This window comes from Homarus americanus, unplaced genomic scaffold, assembly GCF_018991925.1.
Source record: "Homarus americanus isolate GMGI-L3 unplaced genomic scaffold, GMGI_Hamer_2.0 scaffold15867, whole genome shotgun sequence".
NCBI lineage: Eukaryota > Metazoa > Arthropoda > Malacostraca > Decapoda > Nephropidae > Homarus > Homarus americanus.
The window spans coordinates 15,231-37,612 of record NW_024718360.1 but is presented as its reverse complement, the minus strand read 5'-3'; the positions used below and the strand labels follow the sequence as shown (position 1 = coordinate 37,612).

At 39.1% G+C, this 22,382-nt stretch overlaps 1 protein-coding gene across 1 annotated transcript in view; it reads right to left on the bottom strand.

Annotated features, from left to right (window-relative positions):
* The window catches only part of LOC121859670 (probable glutamate receptor), a 39,493-nt gene that overhangs the window by 4,687 nt on the left and 12,424 nt on the right, over positions 1-22,382 (bottom strand). The window contains exons 7-10 of the mRNA XM_042356592.1: positions 15,321-15,538; positions 15,059-15,239; positions 14,790-14,889; positions 2,479-2,608 (exon numbers count right to left, since the gene is read on the bottom strand). Coding sequence (XP_042212526.1) covers positions 2,479-2,608; positions 14,790-14,889; positions 15,059-15,239; positions 15,321-15,538 — 629 coding nt within the window. The remainder of the gene's footprint in view (positions 1-2,478; positions 2,609-14,789; positions 14,890-15,058; positions 15,240-15,320; positions 15,539-22,382) is intronic.

The following is a 22,382-nucleotide window of genomic DNA, read 5'->3' as shown; positions in this document are numbered from 1 at the left end:
GAGATGCATGATGTGTAGACCAGGGGATATTTTGTCCATCATCTAAAGCTCCTAAACAAGATCGCCTAACCTTTTTAACCCTCCATATTCAATCTGGACATGAGTGTTATTGTGTTTCCATCAGGTATGGTGGTCAGCACTGCAGCTGGCATTGGTGGATTGCGTGAAGGTTTAACAATTAGTGGTACATGTGTGTAGAATTATGGCAAAAATGTTATGCTTTTTGAAGAAACTGACTTGATGCTCACGTCCATGACTCTTGTTCCCTGTCCGTCAAAGTTTGGATATTGAAATAGTGATATTCCAGTGTCGTGAAATGAATTAGTTGCTATATTTGAAGATGGGTTGTGATCTGTGTTGTCAACTGCACCTGTGATAAATACACCTGTTTTAAGGTTGGTTGGGATTATTACTTGGCTCTTCTTGTATTCTTCACACACAACATTGGCCAGATCTGTAGACAGCTGAAGCACCCTGTCATAAGAGACACATATTTCATGCTGAAACAATCTATCAATTATCCCACGGTTTCTGGTATGTGCATGTATCATTATTCCAACATAAAGTGGAAATGGTGTCACCTGGTTTCGACAGTGACTCACTGTTGTGGTTGACGAGTAACGTCGTTTATGTTTTAAGCAATTGTACCTGATAAGTTGGGACAATGTAAGAGCTTCACATCGGACTGGGTTGTAACTTAGACCCTCCAATAGCATGCGTATAAAAGCAAGAAGCACTGCAGGAACAGATTTCTCTTGGCAGTCAGAAGAAAAAGAACCTTCAAAACATGGGACTTTGTCAAACATATCCCTATGTAATATCTAAGCTGCTTTTGCCAAACTAATAGCATCTCTCTCAGTAGTTTCATCAAATTTTTTCCCACTATTGTGTCATGAACTGGTAGGAAATCTCTCCCTTTTTTGTGAGCTTGTAGGGCTGGAATATGTGCTAGGAGCTTGTCCTTGAGTCGAATAGAATGAATTCTCTCTCGTTGTTCAGCTCCAAGTTGATTCTGTCGCTTGCCGTATATTTTCAGTAAATCTGCTAGCTTTATTATGTGATTTTCCTTATCACTATGTTCTTCAACAAACAGTTTAAGTTCAGCAAATGCTTTGCTACTATGCAAGTCATTTTCTTGATCTTCAGCTGATTTTTTATAGTTTATAACTTTGGCCAGGTTACATAATGATATTAAGCATTTCAAGTGATATTTCCTCTCAATTACTATTACATCACCAGCACTTGATTTTGCCAGCAACTTGGTGTCACCCACACAAAGAGCAGCCGACCTGACTCTCCAGTCCAGCCTATAAGTAGTTGCCTGATGGAGTTGTCCAGGTTTTCCATATTCATCACAAAAGAAGCATTTTGCAGATTCATTCACTGATTCATGAGAACGTCTGATTCGCTTTGCCACACCTTCTGGTGTTATATCACTTATAGAGTCATCAGCCTGCTGTTTTTTGAGACGGATTGACTTGGTTTGGTTATAGTTGTCTTTGCATACCTTGTGCCACTTTGCTTTATGGTTTGCTAGTTTCAGGAAGCTTGATAATTCTCTAATCTGGCTGAACTTTTGCAAATCATCTCAGCAAGAGTTTTGACGTCTTGACGTTTGGATTAAGCAGGACATACAAGTTTTTTGTTCTTGGAGTCCTGGCAGAAGATACACAGTGACCAGTTTATGAGATTTTCATTCTTATTGCTTGTGGTGGGACTTTCCAGGGGACGATATTCATCAAGTAAACAAGTAGCAGCCACAGTTCCTGCAAAGCAGAAATTAAGACAGTCAATCAAAGCTACCTGTACATCTGTCTTCACTACTCTGAAAATTACTCAAGCAGATAAAGGGGCATAATATATTATGGTGTATTGAAATAAAGACCATAACTATAGGAATAAAAAATTAGTTCAGGAAAAATTCGAAAAATTTATAAACAACAAACAAACAAACAAACACACTTTGGTCTGACAAAACACTACATAGAATGATATTTTTTTTTTTTTAAGGTCAAGGTATATAACATATCCAAATATCAGTTTGTTTGGACCAAAATTAAGGAAGCTGTTACACTTGAAATAACTGTTCGGGAGGCACTGCAACGATCAGCAGCTAGGGGCATCCCGGGGACACTGTTCAGTTGGTACTATATCAGAAAATCTCCACTAACGCAAGCAGAATATGTGACCAAAGTCTCATAATTCAATACAAAAGTGAACAATCCTCCTGTTTATCCGCCCCACAATTACTAAGGCCGTTCAGTCAAATATATATATATATATATATATATATATATATATATATATATATATATATATATATATATATATATATATATATATATATATATATATATATATATATATATATATATATATATATATATATATATATATATATATATATATATATATATGTGTGTGTGTGTGTGTGTGTGTGGAAGGAAATTTTAGTTTGAAATTATCCTGCCTCATTACCCAGATGTGAGTGAGAGAGATGGAGGCGGTTTGGGTGATCTTGGTTGGAGGGTAAATACAGGCAGAAGAGTTTGGGGTGTGCTGTTCATACCACTTGTTGTAGAGGCCACTCTCTGTCATGGACATTATCCTGTCAAAAAAACTTTCCGTATTAAAAAGATATACAATAAACTGCTCCAAGATTTATCCAAGATGATCATTATGTGTTTAATAAGAGTCGGTTGTCTCAATCTACACAACCATTTGATAAATATTCATATTTTTTATTCACATCTTAATCATATTAAGGCCTCCCATCATTCGTTGTTACTCCTCACTCCTGTATATATATATATATATATATATATATATATATATATATATATATATATATATATATACTGTATATATATATAACTTCAGCAATAGACTTGTTACGTGGAAAGCGTAGTTTTATAACGAAGACGAGAACAAGGGTAAACACAAACATCTTGACCATGTGGGCTTCTTTTAATCGCTATCGTTTCGGAAATAATCGTTTTCCATCATCAGAGCCTAAAAACACAAAAGTTTTGAAAAGTTTTAAAAAATACAGGTGATATACAATAAAAACATGATATTATACGAAAATTTACCTTCGATAAGCTTTACAAATTTAAAAAAGGGCAATCCAATTCAAAACCGACAAAAATGACGAGAGACCTACATACAAAGGTAAAGTCAGGAATAAAAAGTAAGAAATAAAATATACAGGGGGATATTACCTTAATTCGGACGAGCCTTAGTGAGAAAAACACAACAATTCACTAGAGGCCATATCACAAAGGGATGGCTTTGCTTTATACTGGTGTAATGCCTCCATAATGAGGAGGTCTGTATCACAGTCGCTCCTGCCAAGAACTGAGAAATTAGACGGCAAAAACGGGTGGTCATGTTGGGCGTGGTTAGGAATAGCTGAATGTGGTGGTTGTGTGATTAACTGGCCTGTTCGAACGGAACGGCCCAAGTGTTCATGGATACGAGTTATCAAATGTCTTTTAGTTTTTCCTATATATGCTGCCCTACAGCTAGCACACGTAAATTGATAAACAACTGAGGAGTGCAGGTGTGTGGGTATGGTGTCTTTAATTTTAAAGAATTTTATAATTGAACTCTGGGTTTCAAAGATTAGTCTAAGAGAAATATTTGGATAGAATTCATTGAAAAGCTTCTAAGTTTATTTCTAAGGGTGCAACTGAGTGGGCCTGCGTACGGGATGGTGAAATAGACAGAATATTTAGGGACAGTGTGGATTTGAGGCTGCGTGGGACTAAAAAACCTATTAAGGGTTTTGCCAATATAAGTGTCTGTAAATCTCTTAGGGAAGCCATTGTTAAAGAGTAGTTCCTTTATGTATTTTAGTTCAATGTCCAAGTGGAAATAGCTTGAACATATATTAAAGGCTCTGTTGGTAAGAGTACGTACTAGATTACGTTTGTAATTAAGAGGAATAAAAGATGAAAATTTGGCACTCAAACCAGTGAAAGTTGGTTTTCTGTATAAGGCTGTCTCGAAACTATTATGAAGACGGTGGATATTAACATATAAACATATAAACATGACAACATCAAATTTACTTGTGAATTGGAAAAGGAAAATATTCTTCCATTCCTTGATGTTAATATCCACCGTCTTCATAATAGTTTCGAGACAGCCTTATACAGAAAACCAACTTTCACTGACTTTACCTTTGTATGTAGGTCTCTCGTCATTTTTGTCGGTTTTGAATTGGATTGCCCTTTTTTAAATTTGTAAAGCTTATCGAAGGTAAATTTTCGTATAATATCATGTTTTTATTGTATACCACCTGTATTTTTTAAAACTTTTCAAAACTTTTGTGTTTTTAGGCTCTGATGATGGAAAACGACTATTTCCGAAACGATAGCGATTAAAAGAAGCCAACATGGTCAAGATGTTTGTGTTTACCATTGTTCTCGTCTTCGTTTTATATATATATATATATATATATATATATAAAACAGTAGTGGGCCGTGGGTTCGAATCCTGGCGGGGTGAGGTGTTGATTATATGTAGAAGTCCACGTGCTTTATTGGGCTAATGAAATATATATATATATATATATATATATATATATATATATATATATATATATATATATATATATATATATATATATATATATATATTTCATGTAAATCCACAATGAATAAGGACGAAAGCTAAGGTACTCCGTTGTTTCCATTTTCCCGTGTAGATATATATATATATATATATATATATATATATATATATATATATATATATATATATATATATATATATATATATATATATACACGATGTTATTTACTTAGACTTTAGCAAAGCGTTTGACAGAGTACCGCATCAGAGGCTTCTGAGAAAAGTGAAGGCTCATGGTATCGAGGGGAAAGTTTTAAATTGGATAAAATCATGGCTCACCGATAGAACACAGAGGGTCAGCGTAGATGGTGTTAAACTTTAGTGGGGCTGTGTAACCAGTGGGGTTCCCCAGGGGTCAGTACTGGGTTCACTCTTGTTCATAATCTACATAAACGATCTAGATCCCGCGATCAGCAGTGACATAAGCAAGTTTACTGATGACACCAAAATAGGGCGGCAGATTAATTCAGGACAGGATGCAAATGCACTACAGGAGGATTTAAATAAACTGCAGGAGTGGTTAGGAAAATGGCAAATGAAATTCAACACCAGCAAGTGCAGCGTACTTAATATTGGAAGAACAAATACTGTCAATGTATACTGCCTTAACAACATCAACGTAGATAAGTCGACTTGTGAAAGAGACCTAGGGGTACTTGTAAGCCCGGACCTACGGCCTAGAAAACAGTGCGTTAATGTTCGAAATAAGACAAACAGAGTATTGGGTTTTATATCTAGAAGTGTAATTAACAAGAGTACAGAGGTCTTATTGCAACTATATCTTGCGCTAGTCAGGCCGCACCTCGATTATGCGGTTCAGTTCTGGTGCCCTTATTATAGAATGGATATCAATTCACTGGAGTCGGTGCAGCGAAGAATGACGAAAATGATTCCGGGAGTTAGAAACCTACCGTATCAAGATTGGTTAAAGAAACTAAACGAGCATTCCCTAGAAAGATGAAGAGTGCGGGGAGATATGACAGAAGTATTTAAGTCGGTGAAAGGAATCAATAAAGGCGATATAGATAAAGTTCTTATAATATCCGAGCAGGATAGGACTCGGAGCAACGGATTTAAGTTGGATAAGTTTAGGTTTAGGAGGGAGATAGGAAGGAACTGGTTCACAAATAGGGTGGTGGACGAGTGGAACAAGCTTAGCAACTTTGTAGTAAGTGCTGGAACTCTGGAAAGTTTCAAAAGGAGGCTAGATAGATTCATGGATGATAGAGAATGGTATTAACTCTCGACAAGAGTTAATATATTTATATATATATATATATATATATATATATATATATATATATATATATATATATATATATATATATATATATATATATATATATATATATATAGCGAGGACAGCTTTGCTAGTGCGCTTGCTATATTATACCTCAAGATATAACCCTAGGAGGTGACAAGGCCAATATTAACACATCTATATCGGTATAGGCTGCTACTAGCTTGAAGAAAATTGTAAACTTGAGAGAATGAGTACCTGCACAGAAGAGCTCCTTACTGCCTTCACCGTGCACAGCGTACCTGAGTTAGATTCAGGTGGTCATTCTTCCTGACCTCACTGCTGTAGGTAGACATTTCCAGACTCTTCTCCTGCTTTAGATTCTTCTTCACATTATGGTCTTTGTCTGTTGTTCTTCACACCATCTGTGTATTTTTTAGTCAGCAGTTTGCCAGAATGTTTTCTTTTCTTAGTTATTTAGGGGGTTGCTAGTTAACAGGTTGTTTGGCTTGTGCAGGTACCCTCCTGGCTGGCCATTTTCAGGTATTTTGCTTTTCCTGTTTACTTGTTTTAGTCCTCCTCCCTATTTTTTGCTTCTTGTATGGTGTTTCACGCCAAGGACGTCGCTTCGTTGTTTAGTTTTCCCCACATGGAAGCCCTTCTTTTTCCACCCTCTCTTTGTGTCTTCTCTCCTCCAGGCTCATGCGCTGAGTCAATATTCGGTATCATTGTCTGGCTCGGGTTTCGGTGGCAGAGAGAGAGACGTCTGTAGTCCCTTTTTCTTCCCTGCTCCATTGTTTTATTTCTCCTGTTTGTTTTTTCATCCCTAGCTCCAGAAGGTGCCCTGCTCGGTTCGAGGTGTTGGCCTGATACCAACAGGATGGCCACTCCACCTGTTCAGCCCATGCCTAGTGCATGGACGATGACAAGTTCGACCCGAGTTGCTGTACGGTGTGATCTGAGTGGGTGGCAGGGCTTCTCCGCAATGCCGACGGAGATGTGGACACCTCCCACATTTTCTGGCAGCAACTTCGGTACCGCTGGGCGGCAGCCTCCAGTTATGCCAGACACCGGGGCTCCCCCTTCTCCTGGAGGGCCCAGGATATCTGTTCTCGGTTGACGATGCGCCGCCATTGAGGCTCCTCGGGTAGAGTCCACTCTACCGAGGACCCCAGGCCATGCACCCCTCCCCCGTCTTCTTAGTCAGCCACCCGGGAGCCCACCTCTCCTCGCCCTGGTGCTTCGGGCTCTCTACAGCTCTCCCACTCTGGGAATCCCGCTCGTCCTTTTACAACAGGCACCACCGCCCCAGGTCGCCTAGGACAGTGGGTTCACCATAGCGCATTTTTTTCCAGCTGAGAAAAGATGCTCCGCCTCCTCCTCAAAAGTTACAGCTGTTGCAAACCTGTCCGATTTTGTCCTGAAGTTATGATGTGTTTCTAAATGAGTTTATTCATAATCGTTGGGATGACCGTTTCTAACGAGAAAGATATTTAGCTAAATTATATAAAGATACATGCATACATTAGTTCAAACAAAAGCACGTAGGAAGTTTATCAAAAGTATTATACATGAATTAACTGTTAAACTCTGGTAGCAAATTCACCCTTTCGGAGGATGCATTTAATATATACTTATTTTTACCCGCAATAAGGCATACTAAGATAAATTACGTATCAGTAACAGTACAAAATGCAAAAACAACATTTTAAAGATCAAAATCACATTGAAATATTACACGACCCTCAGCAGAGGCGGGAAATGTGACTGTGAACAACTTCATATTTTTCCCATATCTTCTGGAATTTTTAGACAAGCTTAATGATCTTGTCCCAAGTATCACACTCAAAATTGAAAGAGAAATAAATGGATCCCTTCCATTTCTTGATATGCTTATCATTAGAAATGGCCATAACTACAAATTTAAGGTGTACAGAAAGCCTACACAGGTAAGACAGTTTCATACATTTTTTATCGAGTCACCTGGAATCTACCAAAATGTCAGTTTTTTCTGCTATGTTTTTTAGATGTTTGCGTATTTGTGACGCTGAATTTCTTGACGAAGAACTGAAACATAAGAACATAAGAAAATAAGGAGTCTGCAATAGGCCGGTTGGCCTGTGCATGGCAGCTCCTGTCGAGAGTTACTACCACTCTCTATCATCCATGAATCTATCCAGCCTCCCTTTGAAACTTTCCAGCGTTCCAGCACTTACTACAAAGTTGCTAAGCTTGTTCCACTCGTCCACCACCCTATTTATAAACCATTTCCTTCCTATCTCCCTCCTAAACCTAAACTTATCCAACTTGAATCCGTTGTTCCGAGTCCTATCCTGCTCGGATATTATAAGAACTTTATCTATATCACCTTTATTGATTCCTTTCACCCACTTGAATACTTCTATCATATCTCCCCGCACTCTTCGTCTTTCTAGGGAATGCAAGTATAGTTTCTTTAACCTATCCTGATATGGATGGTTTCTAAGTCCCGGAATCATTTTCGTCATTCTTCGCTGCACCGACTCTAGTGAATTGATATCCATTCTATGATAAGGGCACCAGAACTGAACCGCATAATCGAGGTGCGGCCTAACTAGCACAAGATATAGTTGCAATAAGACCTCTGCACTCTTTTCACTTACACTTCTAGATATAAAACCCAATACGCTGTTTGCCTTATTTCGAACATTAGCGCACTGTTTTCTAGGCCGTAGGTCCGGGCTTACAAGTACCCCTAGGTCTGTTTCACAAGTCGACTTCTCTAGGTAGATGTTGTTAAGGCTGTATACATTGACAGTATTTGTTCTTCCAATATTAAGTACGCTGCACTTGCTGGTATTGAATTTCATTTGCTATTTTTCAGACCACACCTGCAGTTTATTTAGATCCTCCTGTAATGCATTTGCATCCTGCCCTGAATTAATCTGCCGCCCTATTTTGGTGTCATCCGCAAACTTGCTTATGTCACTGCTGATCTCAGTATCTAGAACGTTTATGTAGATTATGAAGAAGAGTGGGCCTAGTACTGACCCCTGGGGAACCCCACTGGCTTCACGACCCCACTCACATTTAACACCATCTACGCTGACCCTCTGTGTTCTATCGGTGAGCCATGATTTTATCCAATTTAAAACTTTCCCCTCAATACCATGAGCCTTAATTTTTCTCAGAAGCCTCTGATGCGGTAATCTGTCAAATGCTTTGCTAAAGTCTAAGTCAGTGGTTCTCAACCTTGTTTGCCCCATGCACCCCTTTCACCATATGTCAGAATATCATCCCCCCTCCTTTCCAAGATTGTCTGCCTCAAAAAGTGCATTCCAAATAATATGCATATAATACTGAAAATCCTTTATTTTTTCCATATTAGTACTTATACATTTACAATTTTACATGGATTATTTTTATAGTGGAGTTTTACAAATTAAATGCCAATTGAAAATGTTGATGGATCTATAAAACTTGAATAAAAGTAAAATAGTTTTTTTTTATTTATAATGAATTACTTAACAGACCAAACTGAAGCATAATGCAATAAACAAAAAGTTCAATAGAATACCAGGATTTTGTAAATTTGTAATTAATTTTATTCAGATGAAGATTACAGTCAATGAGGAACCTGTGATTGTTTTTTCTTCGCCAATTCTGGGATACGCGGAGGAGTACTTGAAAGGGCACAACGCAGGTCATTTTCTACCTCTAATCTACTACGTTGCTTCGTTTTAATTTGCAACAGAGTTGAAAAGCCTGACTCACAAAGATATGTCGACACAAACGGAAGCAATGCACGGATAGCTCTTTCTGCCACTTTTGGGTAGGAATCGCACACCAAGGGCCAATATTCTGTGATTGATTTCTCATCGAACATATCTCTTGCTCCCGAATCAGTTTCCCTCCCCCGGTTGAGAACCCCTGGTCTAAGTAAATAACGTCGTAATTTTCGTCATTATCTACTACCTCGAAGACTTTCCTAAAAAATGTCACATTCAGTCCATTGCACAAAAACTTGGGTTCCCTTCATTGTTTGTTGATCATTGTTTTAAAAGGGCCAAAAAATCGTTTCATTCAACTCAAGCCAGACAAATTCCTACATTTAAGAATATTTTGACTTTGCTTTATCGGAATGAATTTGTCCCGTTAATTCAGTCCCTTAAATTATTAAATATTAATGTTGTTTTTAAGTATGACTCTACTATTACCAATATATTAATCAAGAATAGCCCAACCTTGAATGTAATTGGAAGTGTTTACTGCATTCCATGTAGCAACTGTAATAGAAATTATGTAGGACAGACTGGGAAAGCATTGCAACTCAGAATTAAACAGCACAAGTACAATATCAGAAGAGCATCTGAAAGCAGTGCACTGTTCGTTCATATAAGGAACAATAATCATCCCATGGATTGGGAAAAAAAACTTAAAAGTGTTTAAATCATCATGTGTCTCAGAAAGACTTCTGGTTGAAGCAAGTTTGATTAGGGAATTGAATTCTATAAACCTTAGTGATGGTCAGTACAAAACTGATAATATGTTACACAAATTTATTTGTCAATGCTTTGAAAGCATTGGAGTTAGTTGTAGGATAGATGATTAATGGGTCCAATAATTTTGACCTAACTTAACTTGACTAGTCACGTCGCCCTTTCTCTTAAGCTCCTTTGCGTGGGTGGTGGTGGTTTTGGTGTGCAGAATAGTGGATGACATCATTATGACCTGACCTCATGTTTAATAAGGTCACCCTGTATATTTAAGCCTCTCTCTGTCCATGTAATCCAGTTGCCTCTGAGCATGTCTTGAATAAAGACGAAAGCTAAGGTGCTCCATTGTTTCCCTTTTCCCGTGTGATTTTATCAAAATTTATTTTATTCACTTTTTCATTGTGGATCTCCATGAAATATATATATATTGACCTCTGACCCAGCTCAGTTGACCTCTGACCCAGCTTGGAGAAGGTCGTGCCCGATCGTGCTCCCGTTAGAGACCAAGGAAAATGGCCGCTTTGGATCGTTGTGTAGTGGGGGAAGAGGAGGGAAGTGTGGGGAAAGACGACCTCCTTGCCACTCTGTTAAGGCAGCTGGGGTAGTTGAGGAGGGAGGTTGACACTCGAAAGGGGTAAAACGAAGCCCTCAGGACGGAACTCCTTCAGGTAGGTGTCCTGCCTAGCAGGACACCTGCGAAGGAGGAGCAGGCGTGGAGAGTGGTTGTCTCCAAGGGGACTACGGTCAGGCTCAGGAAAGCTGACCAGGGTGTGGAGTGTAGTAACCCATACCAGGTGCTGCAGGAAGCTGGCGAGGAAGAGAAGAGGCAGGACGGTATGGATCAAGGAGAGGAAAGGGCAGTTGTACAAACCCTGCCCACAGGTAAGGTCGTGGTAGTTGGTGACAGCCAGGTGAGGTTTATGAATAGGGCTTTTTGTGCGAGAGATAGGAAACGTAGGACTAGGGTGTGTTTTCCTGGGGCTGGGATAGGGCATGTAGCAGAGAGGTTAGACAGGGTTTTGTCAGGGGAGGGTACCAATCCAGTAGTGTGTCTTAGTGTGGGAGGAAATGACATAGGTAAGGTTAGGAGTGAGGAACTTTTCAAGAGGTATAGGGAGGCGCTGGGGAAGATTGGGGATAGGGGAAGGATCCCGATAGTATGTGGTGTCTTGCCTAGAAGAGAGGTTGGTCGTGAATGGCTGTCCAGAGCAATTGCTATAAATTGCCGACTGGAAAAACATTGTGCAAACAATGGTTGGGCATTCATTGATAACTGGCAACGATTCTATGGCAACGACTACCTGTACTGTCGCAACGGAGTACACTTGTCTCATGAGGGGGTAAAGACGTTGTCTGCATCCCTGGAGCGTGAAATTGTCACTCCGAAGGGGAGGTTTCGCCAGTAGAGAGGGGTCGGGGAAAGTGGGAGTAAAAAAACAAGCAGGTCCTGGGAAGTAAAATTAGTTGCTCAGGACAAGGGGTAAAATAGGACCAGGGAAGAGTAGGTTTAAATGTATACTATACAAACAGTAGGAGCGTTAGAAATAAAATAGACTTGCTGAGAGCGGTTGTATGTACCGAGAATGTAGACGTCATAGCAATCACCGAAACTTGGAGGAATCTGGGGAGCAAAATTTTTTTTATCAGAGTACCACATAGAAGGGTACAACCTTTTTCACAAGGACAGGGAAGGTAGGAAGGGGGAAGTGGTCGCACTCTTCGTCAAGGATACATAAAATGTTGTACTAATGATTCAATAAAGGGTGAAATAGGAACCGAGTCTGTGTGGGTAGAAATCACGGAAGGAAGAGAAAAACTAATTATGGGAGTGATTTACAGGCCCCCAAGTCTTGGCAAGGAAGCAGCTCAGCCCATATGGCAGGAAATGAGTAGGGCAGCAAAATATAACAACCTATGCATTATGGGGGATTTCAACTTCAGAAATATTGACTGGGACAATGAATCTGAAGACTTCCTAGACGCAGTACAGGACAATTTTTTGAAACAACTAATTACACAACCTACTAGAGGTGACAATATATTAGACCTAGTATTAACAAATAAAGAAAATATTATCAGAGATATCACAGTAGGGGAAGAACTAGGTAACAGTGATCACAGAGAAATCAGCCTCACCCTAAATTGGGAAACGAAAAACAATGACAATATGGTCAGAGTCCCAAACTTTCGGTTGGCGGATTATCAGGGGTTAAGAAGGTACCTAGGTGAGGTCACCTGGGAACAGTCACGTCAGTTCCCAGTAGGAAGGGGTGAGGTCATAGATGACACAACAATTGATCATGACTATAATATATTCACTAGTATACTACATAAAGCACAAGAACAAAATATACCACACAGAAAAATTAGGTCAAATAAGAATGAGCCAAGGTGGATGACCAGAAAACTTAAACATGACATAGGAATAAAGAAAGGAATATATAAGAAATTAAAGGGAGGGGAGGAGCAGCTCAGAAACAGGTATAATGAACTATCTAGGAATGTTAAGAAAAATGTAAGGAAAGCAAAGAGAGACTATGAAATCAAAATAGCAAGAGAATCCAAGGCGAATCCCAAGGGATTTTTCCAGGTATATAGGACAAAGGTCAAGGACAAAGTTGGGCCTTTAAAGTCAGGGAGGGGAGAATTGATAAATGGCAGTGAAGAAATAAGCAAAGCATTGAACAGCTACTTCTTATCAGTTTTAACAGAAGAGATTTGGGATGAAATTCCGGAGGTGGAACTGATATTTAAGGGAAAGGAAGAAGAGAAATTAAAGAATATCACTATCAGAAAAGAGGATGTTCTTAAGAAGATAAATATACTAAAGAATACAAAATCCCCAGGGCCGGATGAAATTTTTCCTCGAGTTTTAAAAGAGTGTAGGGAACAGATTAGCGGGCCCCTCGTAAACTTATTTACAAAATCATTAGACACTGGAGTTGTGCCAGAGTTGTGGAAACAGACAAATGTAGTACCCATATTCAAAAAGGGAGACAGAGCATCAGCGTCAAATTACCGGCCGATCAGTTTGACGTCAGTAGTGGGGAAATTTCTTGAATCAATTATAGCAGATAGCATCCGATCGCATCTAGAGAAAAGCAAATTAATCTACGACTCTCAACATGGGTTTACAAAGGGAAAATCTTGTCTAACAAATCTGCTAACGTTTTTTAGGAAAGTCTTCGAGGTAGTAGATAATGACGAAAATTACGATGATATTTACTTAGACTTTAGCAAAGCATTTGACAGAGTACCGCATCAGAGGCTTCTGAGAAAAATTAAGGCTCATGGTATCGAGGGGAAAGTTTTAAATTGGATAAAATCATGGCTCACCGATAGAACGCAGAGGGTCAGCGTAGATGGTGTTAAATCTGAGTGGAGCAGTGTAACCAGTGGGGTTCCCCAGGGGTCAGTAGTAGGCCCACTCTTGTTCATAATCTACATAAACGATTTAGATACTGGGATCAGCAGTGACATAAGCAAGTTTGCGGATGACACCAAAATTGGGCGGCAAATTAATTCAGGGCAGGATGCAAATGCATTACAGGAGGATCTAAATAAACTGCAGGGGTGGTCTGAAAAATGGCAAATGAAATTCAACACCAGCAAGTGCAGCGTACTTAATACTGGAAGAACAAATACTTATAATGTATACAGCCTTAACAACATCAACCTAGAGAAGTCGACTTGTGAAAGAGACCTAGGGGTACTTGTAAGCCCGGACCTACGGCCTAGAAAACAGTGCGTTAATGTTCGAAATAAGGCAAACAGAGTATTGGGTTTTATATCCAGAAGTGTAAGTAACAAGAGTGCAGAGGTCTTATTGCAACTATATCTTGCACTAGTTAGGCCGCACCTCGATTATGCGGTTCAGTTCTGGTGCCCCTATTATAGAATGGATATAAATTCACTAGTCGGTGCAGCGAAGAATGACAAAAATGATTCCGGGACTTAGAAACCTTCCATATCAGGATAGGTTAAAGAAACTTAACTTGCATTCCCTAGAAAGACGAAGAGTGCGGGGAGATATGATAGAAGTATTTAGGTGGGTGAAAGGAATCAATAAAGGGGATATAGATAAAGTTCTTATAATATCCGAGCAGGATAGGACTCGGAGCAACGGATTCAAGTTGGATAACTTTAGGTTTAGGAGGGAGATTGGAAGAAACTGGTTCACAAATAGGGTGGTGGACGAGTGGAACAAGCTTAGCAACTTTGTAGTAAGTGCGGGAACTCTGGAAAGTTTCAAAAGGAGGCTTGATAGATTCATGGATGATAGAGAGTGGCAGTAACTCTCGACAGGAGCTGCCATGCGCAGGCCAACCGGCCTATTGCAGACTCCTTATTTTCTTCTGTTCTTATATATATATATATATATATATATATATATATATATATATATATATATATATATATATATATATTATAAATACCTTTTACTTAATTGAGGTACAAGTGGAGTATTCTTCGGGCCTATCATAGATAATACCACAGGCAGGTACCTCTCCTTAGACGAGTAAAAGTCACAGCGACCTGGTAATAAAAGATATATATATATATATATATATATATATATATATATATATATATATATATATATATATATATATATATATATATATATATATATATATATATACATATATATAGTCTTCGTTTTTCACATATATGCTAACAATGCAATTGAACTTTTTCAGGGTACCTGATTTTGTGAAGTCCCTTCCTATGATCATTTTGGTAACTATCTCCACTTCAAACAAGACATGGTCGCCACGCTTCAACAGGGTGCCCACACTCTGGAATATCTCTGAAAGCTTCTGGAATTTGACGCGTCCCATCCGTTCTAAGTCCGCCACCTCCCGGAAGATGCCAGACTCCACAGACTTAAAACATCGGAAAAATTAGGAGAGGAAATATCATTATGAAATATGAAGTAGTATCAAAATTAATGAACACAAACTTACACGGAAATATTGAACATTAGTTGTGTTGGTCTGCCACATGATAGTGGTGGATGGTTCGTCCAGGACGTCCCGGAGTGTCTGGTATGGCTGCCTGATGTATCGTACAGCCAGTACAGACATGAGGTTACCAGCGTAGCTTCTGATCAACACCAGCGCCCCAACCATCCACCCGGCCACCACCACCCGTCTCCACCACCAGTTGTCTGGCAACGAAGTGTCTGCGGAAGCGAACACAGTGAAATAAATCTTACTATTGGCATTTAATATATTCAAAGTTTATGTAGAATTACATTATAGACCTATTGTGTGACTTTTTAATGGACAGACAGAATATTAATAATTGTTTTTTGTTTGTTCTCGGCAGAAGGTAATATATTACATTCTATGAGCACAGGAATCTTTGCCATACAGCAGTCATGATTAACATGTTTGAAAGGAAACAATTAGTTTTAGAAGAGTTTACCAACTTTCAGCGTCATTAATCAATATGACAATGTTACAAGTGGTTGAGTGGTTACCTACGTGTGTGTTGGTATACTTACTCGATTTGGTGGTTGGGTTTAATTGTAGCGTTTTTTAAATGTTTATGAATATAAAGTGTACCGATATAAGATGATATTGTATCGGATGTTGTTGCTATATTATGTTACTGTTTGAATTTTTATTATATGATGTTCTATTTAATGTAAAGTATTAAAACAAATGTCTTAAAAAGAGTTGAGAGTTGTGTAGAGGACGAGCCAAATTTAGTTCCACACTAACTAGTGGTAGGTTTGGAACCCTGAGTGGGGCTGCCGGTGAGACCAAATGCAAGAACTGCCATCGTATACACGAGGCTGTCGTATCCTGATGGTCGCTTTGCAAGAAGCACTCAGCTCTTAAAAACAAAATACAAAAACTGTGAGATTCAATATTTGAACGTCAGCGATTTCCGTGGTACTCGCACCCCTGCCCTATGGAACTATATTTGAAGCCAAAAGAAAAGAAATAGAATTGGATGTACATAAATTGTAGAATATACAAAGGAATAATTCTTTTTTATAAGATATCCTCCTAATAGAACAGCCTATGAACATTTTTATTGTACTTGTTTATAGGATTTAATTTTTGTGTAGGAACATCCGATAGCCTCTACTTTCCTCATTGCCGCTTATATCCTCCAAATTCTCCTAACCATCATTAAAGGTAAGCCTTTAAGATAACTAATCCAAATAATTTATGTGAGGAATGTATGGAAATCAAATTAAGCTTAAAAACATCGTAATTGGAGAGTGGCACGAGAGCTGTTCCATCTATGATGGTGAAAGACCTCCCTTATCAGGAATAATATCGATCCAATTTTCGTAATGAGCGCAATTAATAATCATCTAACACTACCAACACTACCGCAGGGACTCCTCCAGGCACTGGACCACAGGTAAGGACCACAGGTGTGGACCACTGGACCACAGGTGTGAACTACTGGACCACAGGTGTGGACCACTGGACCACAGGTGTGGATCAGATATGACCAGTGATATGTGCGGTCTTGGGTATGAGAGTTTGTTGACCAAACTGGAGTGGTCCACTGAAAAATTGGCGAGGGCCAAGTTAGAAATTGAGAGGGCCACGTTGGAGAACCTGACATTAAGGAAAGAGCTGGCGAAGTTAAAAGGAGAGGCTGGACGAGTAAAGCCAGTGTCTGACGAAAAATCAAACGAGTGGAAAGTCGTGAGTAGTGGGAGGACCAAGCTGGTGGTCAAGAAGCACTCAAAGGATACGACAACAACGACAACAACAGCTAAGTGTACCAACCCGTTCAGTCCCTTGATAGACGAATTGGACGTTAGTACAGACAGGGGCAGGGATGACAAGGAAGGTATAAAAACTTTAATTGTTGGTGACTCACAGGTAAGGTACATGGACAGGGCCTTTTGTGGTAAAAACAAAAATAGGATGAGGGTGTGTTTGCCAGGAGCTGGGGTGGGGATATAGTTGACAGGATGGACAATATCTTGTCTGGTAATGGGAACAAACCCATTATCTGCCTCAGTGCAGGAGGCAATGATATTGGCCGGTGTAGGAGCGAGGAACTTCTTGATAAGTTCAAGGCAGCCATAGATCGTATTAGGACTAAGGGAGGGATCCCTATCATATGCGGTGTCCTGCCTAGAAGGAGAGTTGGCAGTGAATGGTTGTCAAGGGCAGTTGGTGTTAACGACCGTCTTGACAGATATTGCAAGTCAATATCAGTCCCATTCATTGACAACTGGGACAACTTCTATGGCAGAAGGGACCTTTATGCTAGGGATGGGGTGCACCTGTCTAGGGATGGAGTAGCAACCCTGGCTGGGGCTCTAGAGGGGGCAGTTCAAAAGATATCGAAGTCTTTAAACTGCTAAGAGAACATAGGAGCACGGGGGTGGAGGAGACTGCAGTGGGAGCGGGTAAACAAGGCGAAAGATTACAGGGAAATAGTGTTAGGAATGATTACAAAACTAAATTAGACAGGGAGTTTAAAACTAAACGCGGTAAGGGAAGGACTCAGAACACGACTAACTTAAATGTATACTACGTGAACAGTAGAAGTATGAGAAACAAAATGGATGATATTAAGGCCTTGGTATGTACCGAAGAAATCGATATAATTGCATTCACTGAAACATGGATCAACCTAGACACACGTGAATTACCAGTCGAATACCAAATTGCGGGTTACAAACTGTTCCATACCGATAGGCAGACCAGGAAAGGAGGCGGAGTAGCAATCTATGTTAGGGATAATCTGAAGTGTGAAATAAATAAGGAAATAAAAACTGAGAGGAATACAGAAACAATTTGGATAGAATTAAGCGACGGTCGGGAAAAATTAATCACAGGGGTAATATATAGACCCCCCAATCTTGATAGCGTCAATGAGCGACTTATCTGGGATGAAATGCGCAGGGCTTCCATACACAACAAAGTCTGTATAGTAGGCGACTTTAACCTTGGCCAAATAGATTGGACTGTCCTTACGGGTAACTCAGAATCAGAGGATTTTCTCGAGACGATCCAGGACTGTTTCCTAAGTCAACATATAACCGAACCCACACGGGGTAATAATATACTGGATTTAGTTCTGACGAACAGAGAAAACCTCATTAGCAATGTCGAGGTAGGGAACGAACTTGCAAACAGCGATCACAAAGAAATTCGATTCCAGTTAGATTTTCAGGGCAGACGTAAGGAAAATTCCACTAAAGTACCAGATTTCAGAAGGGCAAACTTTGACAGTTTAAAGAGGCAGCTGAGAGAGGGGGTGTCGCGCTTGGCCGTGAACCTGACAGATGACACCGACCTGATAACGAGATCTGAGATTGCCGAGTTCCACGATAATTTAAATAGTGAGTTACTTAATGCACAAAGGCAGAACATACCATACAAAAAACTCAGATCAGACAACAATGACCCTAAATGGATAAATAATTATTTAAAGAACATCATTGGCCAAAGGAAGGCTATAGGTAGAAGGATAAATCGTGGCAAAATTCACCTCCGGGACTATTATAGGGTATTGGCGAGTAGAGTTAAAACCGAGATAAGGAAAGCAAAGAGGAATAATGAAGTAAGGATAGCAAGGGAGGCGAAGACAAACCCCAAAGGATTCTACCAAATGTATCAAACTAAAACACGAGAAAAGATTGGACCAATACGGTCAGGCTCCGGCGAGCTCACTGATAACGACGGAGAAATGAGCAATAATTTGAATAAATATTTTTCAACAGTTTTCACCACCGAAAATCTAAACATGATACCCGAGGCACCGACTCTATTCAGAGATAGTGAAGAAAACAAATTAAGTGAGATAGTAGTGACTAGTAACGATGTTAGTAAGCAAATAGACAAACTAAAGCCTAATAAGTCACCTGGTCCCGATGAGATATTTGCCAGAGTATTAAAGGAATGTAAGGAAGAGCTTAGTATGCCCTTAGCAAAGTTGTTTAACATGTCCTTAAAAACAGGTGTAGTACCAGAATCCTGGAGGATAGCGAATGTAATACCGATTTTCAAGAAGGGGATAGATCACTATCCTCTAACTACCGCCCAATCAGTCTAACATCAATAGTAGGCAAATTACTGGAAGCAATCATTTCAAACTCTATTCGAAATCACCTGGAGAAGCACCGATTGATCAATGATTCCCAGCATGGCTTCACAAGCGGACGTTCTTGCCCTAACTAATCTATTAACATTCTTTTCATCAGTTTTCGAATCAGTGGACGAGGGGCACAATTATGATGTGGTATATCTCGACTTTAGCAAAGCCTTCGACAGAGTCCCCCACGAAAGACTAATTAGAAAGGTAGAAGCTCATGGCATCAAAGGTGACATCCTAAATGGATTAGGGCGTGGTTACAGGACAGGAAACAGCGAGTGAGCATTAACGGCACTAAGTCCCATTGGAGCAACGTCACAAGTGGAGTTCCCCAAGGCTCAGTACTTGGACCATTATTGTTTATTATATACATAAGCGACATAGATATCGGCATAGACAGCAACATAAGTAAATTTGCTGATGACACTAAAATAGGACGTGTTATCAAATCTGACGAGGACTCGGCAAAACTACAGGAAGATCTAAACAAATTTTTCGAATGGTCTGAAAAATGGCAGATGAAATTCAATGTAGACAAATGTAAAGTACTCAGTATAGGAGATGTAAACAGGGAAACCAGATACCAGATGAACAACGATGCCATAGAGAAATCCGACTGCGAGAGAGATTTAGGAGTAATGATAAGTAGGAACCTTAAGCCAAGTAAACAATGTGTTTTTGCTCGTAACAAGGCTAATAAAGTACTTGGGTTCATACAAAGGAGTGTTAGTTACAAGACTAGCGAGGTCATCCTAAAACTGTATCTTGCTCTTGTGAGACCACACCTGGATTACGCAGTTCAGTTCTGGTCACCGTATTACAGAATGGATATAGAATCCTTGGAAAGAATTCAGAGGAGAATGACAAGACTAATCCGGGCATTAGGAACCTTGAGTATAGAGACAGGTTAAAGCATCTTAATTTGCACTCCCTCGAGAGACGTAGAGCGAGGGGCGACCTGATAGAGGTATATAAGTGGAAGACAGGGCTAAACAAAGAGGACATTACAAAGGTACTCAAACTATCCAACCAGGAGCGAACTCGTAACAATGGTTTTAAATTAGACAAATTTAGATTTAGGCGTGAAATAGGTAAACACTGGTTTGGAAACAGAGTAGTGGATGAATGGAACAAGTTACCAAATATCATCATTAACTCGAATACGCTGAGTTGCTTCAAACATAGGTTGGATGCTCATATGAGCAATAGGGGTTGGGTGTAAACGGGACTGCCCAGTATGGGCCAATAGGCCCGCTGCAGTTTCCTCCATTCTTATGTTCTTATGTTAGTATCAATATTTAGTAGCAGGTGACCTGTACCAGGGTAGTTGCCAGGTTCTAACGCTTTTGCCAGTTTTTGCTTATATGATTTTTTCATGTTTTTATTTTCATTATAGAAGGCAAATATCTAGGATTTCCATATGTTTAATGGCAATGTTGATATACAGTACTGTACACAGCCATTCTATATTTTGTCTACAAGTATAGTAGAATCAAGTGTGAATACATCGGCCTTGTATGTCCATGATTCCAACGAAAATGAATAATGTCTTTCAAAAGAAAAGGAATTGATGGTATTATTAGTTTTTCGGTCATCCAGCGAATTAAGGATTTTAAAGAGCTATATTTTTTTCCTATGAATTTCTCCAAAAGAAGGATCACAGTTTTGGAATCATCATAAGAATCTACATCGGATTTTTTTGAGTGTTGTACATGAAACCCCAAAAAACGGGGTCTCCATCAGAAATTTATTTTGGGGGGATTATTTTAACAGACAAAATTACCCACAATATGTAGGTGTTGGAAACTTATAAATATTAACCCTCATAAATAAAGATGCTTCGGAATATGCAAATTTAACTAACACAATATTAATGCCTTTATTTTCACTTACAGGTGGAGACACAGCTGACTATTCACCTTTCACTGAAACTGAAGAAATAATTCTTGGTATCACGGATGATGTGGAATATTTCCGGTTACTGGGAAGATTCTGGAAATTACTACCTAACCAAACCTCGGAATTGGTTCCAAGACCCAGAACAGAAAAATTTGGAGATTTTCCGTAAAATCCCAGAATTATTCATTATTTTATCCTCGGATTTTGCTCACAGACCAGAAAAAAATGTAGTTTCTGGATTTTTCAGAAAATACGGCTCGAAGAAATCCAAGCCAATTTCAATCCTGGGCCTTGGAGAGTTCTGTCTAACGGAGATGGAATGAAAGTTTCCAAGATCCCTGACTAACGCACTTAAACTATTTTGTACATATGGTCTTAGCTAAGGCAGATGACTTAAGTGCACTAGCAGAAGGTTAATAGCACCAGCAGAGACTTAACATATTGTAAATCGAATCTTTTAGTGTATTCATTAACATCCAAGTTCTGTTTTTCTTTTGTGTCATTGAGAAGTATGTAATATTGAGCTTATGTTTACATTGTTTTTTCTATTTATTAGATTTTGTAATTTTTTTATTGATTCATTTCTATGTAGTGAGTTATCATGATTTGTTATTTTGTTATATAAAATTTATTTTTATTTTAACCAATTTGGCAATTTGTTTCATTCCCATTACTTTAGAATAAATATACTGATATACAAAGAAATAATAATTTAACCATATCCTGTTTCATATTCATATACTTTATTATAAATTTGGTGAATAAAGATATAGGATAAAATGAAGAGGAACGCGCATGCGTGCGTAGTGTCAACAAAGGCTGTATAGGCTGGAAAAGCAACCGTAGTTTTTGATGGCTATAGTGAAGGTCCTTCCATCAAAGACAATACGCATCAGCGACGTGGGCAAAACACCCGCCCGATCATCAGCTTCAATGCAAAAACTGAGTTTGTTGGAAGAAAGGATGATTTCCTTTCCAGATCTTGCAACAAACAAGGTCTTATTGATCTTGTAACTGAGGAACTACAGAAGAAGGGCTGCACTGTT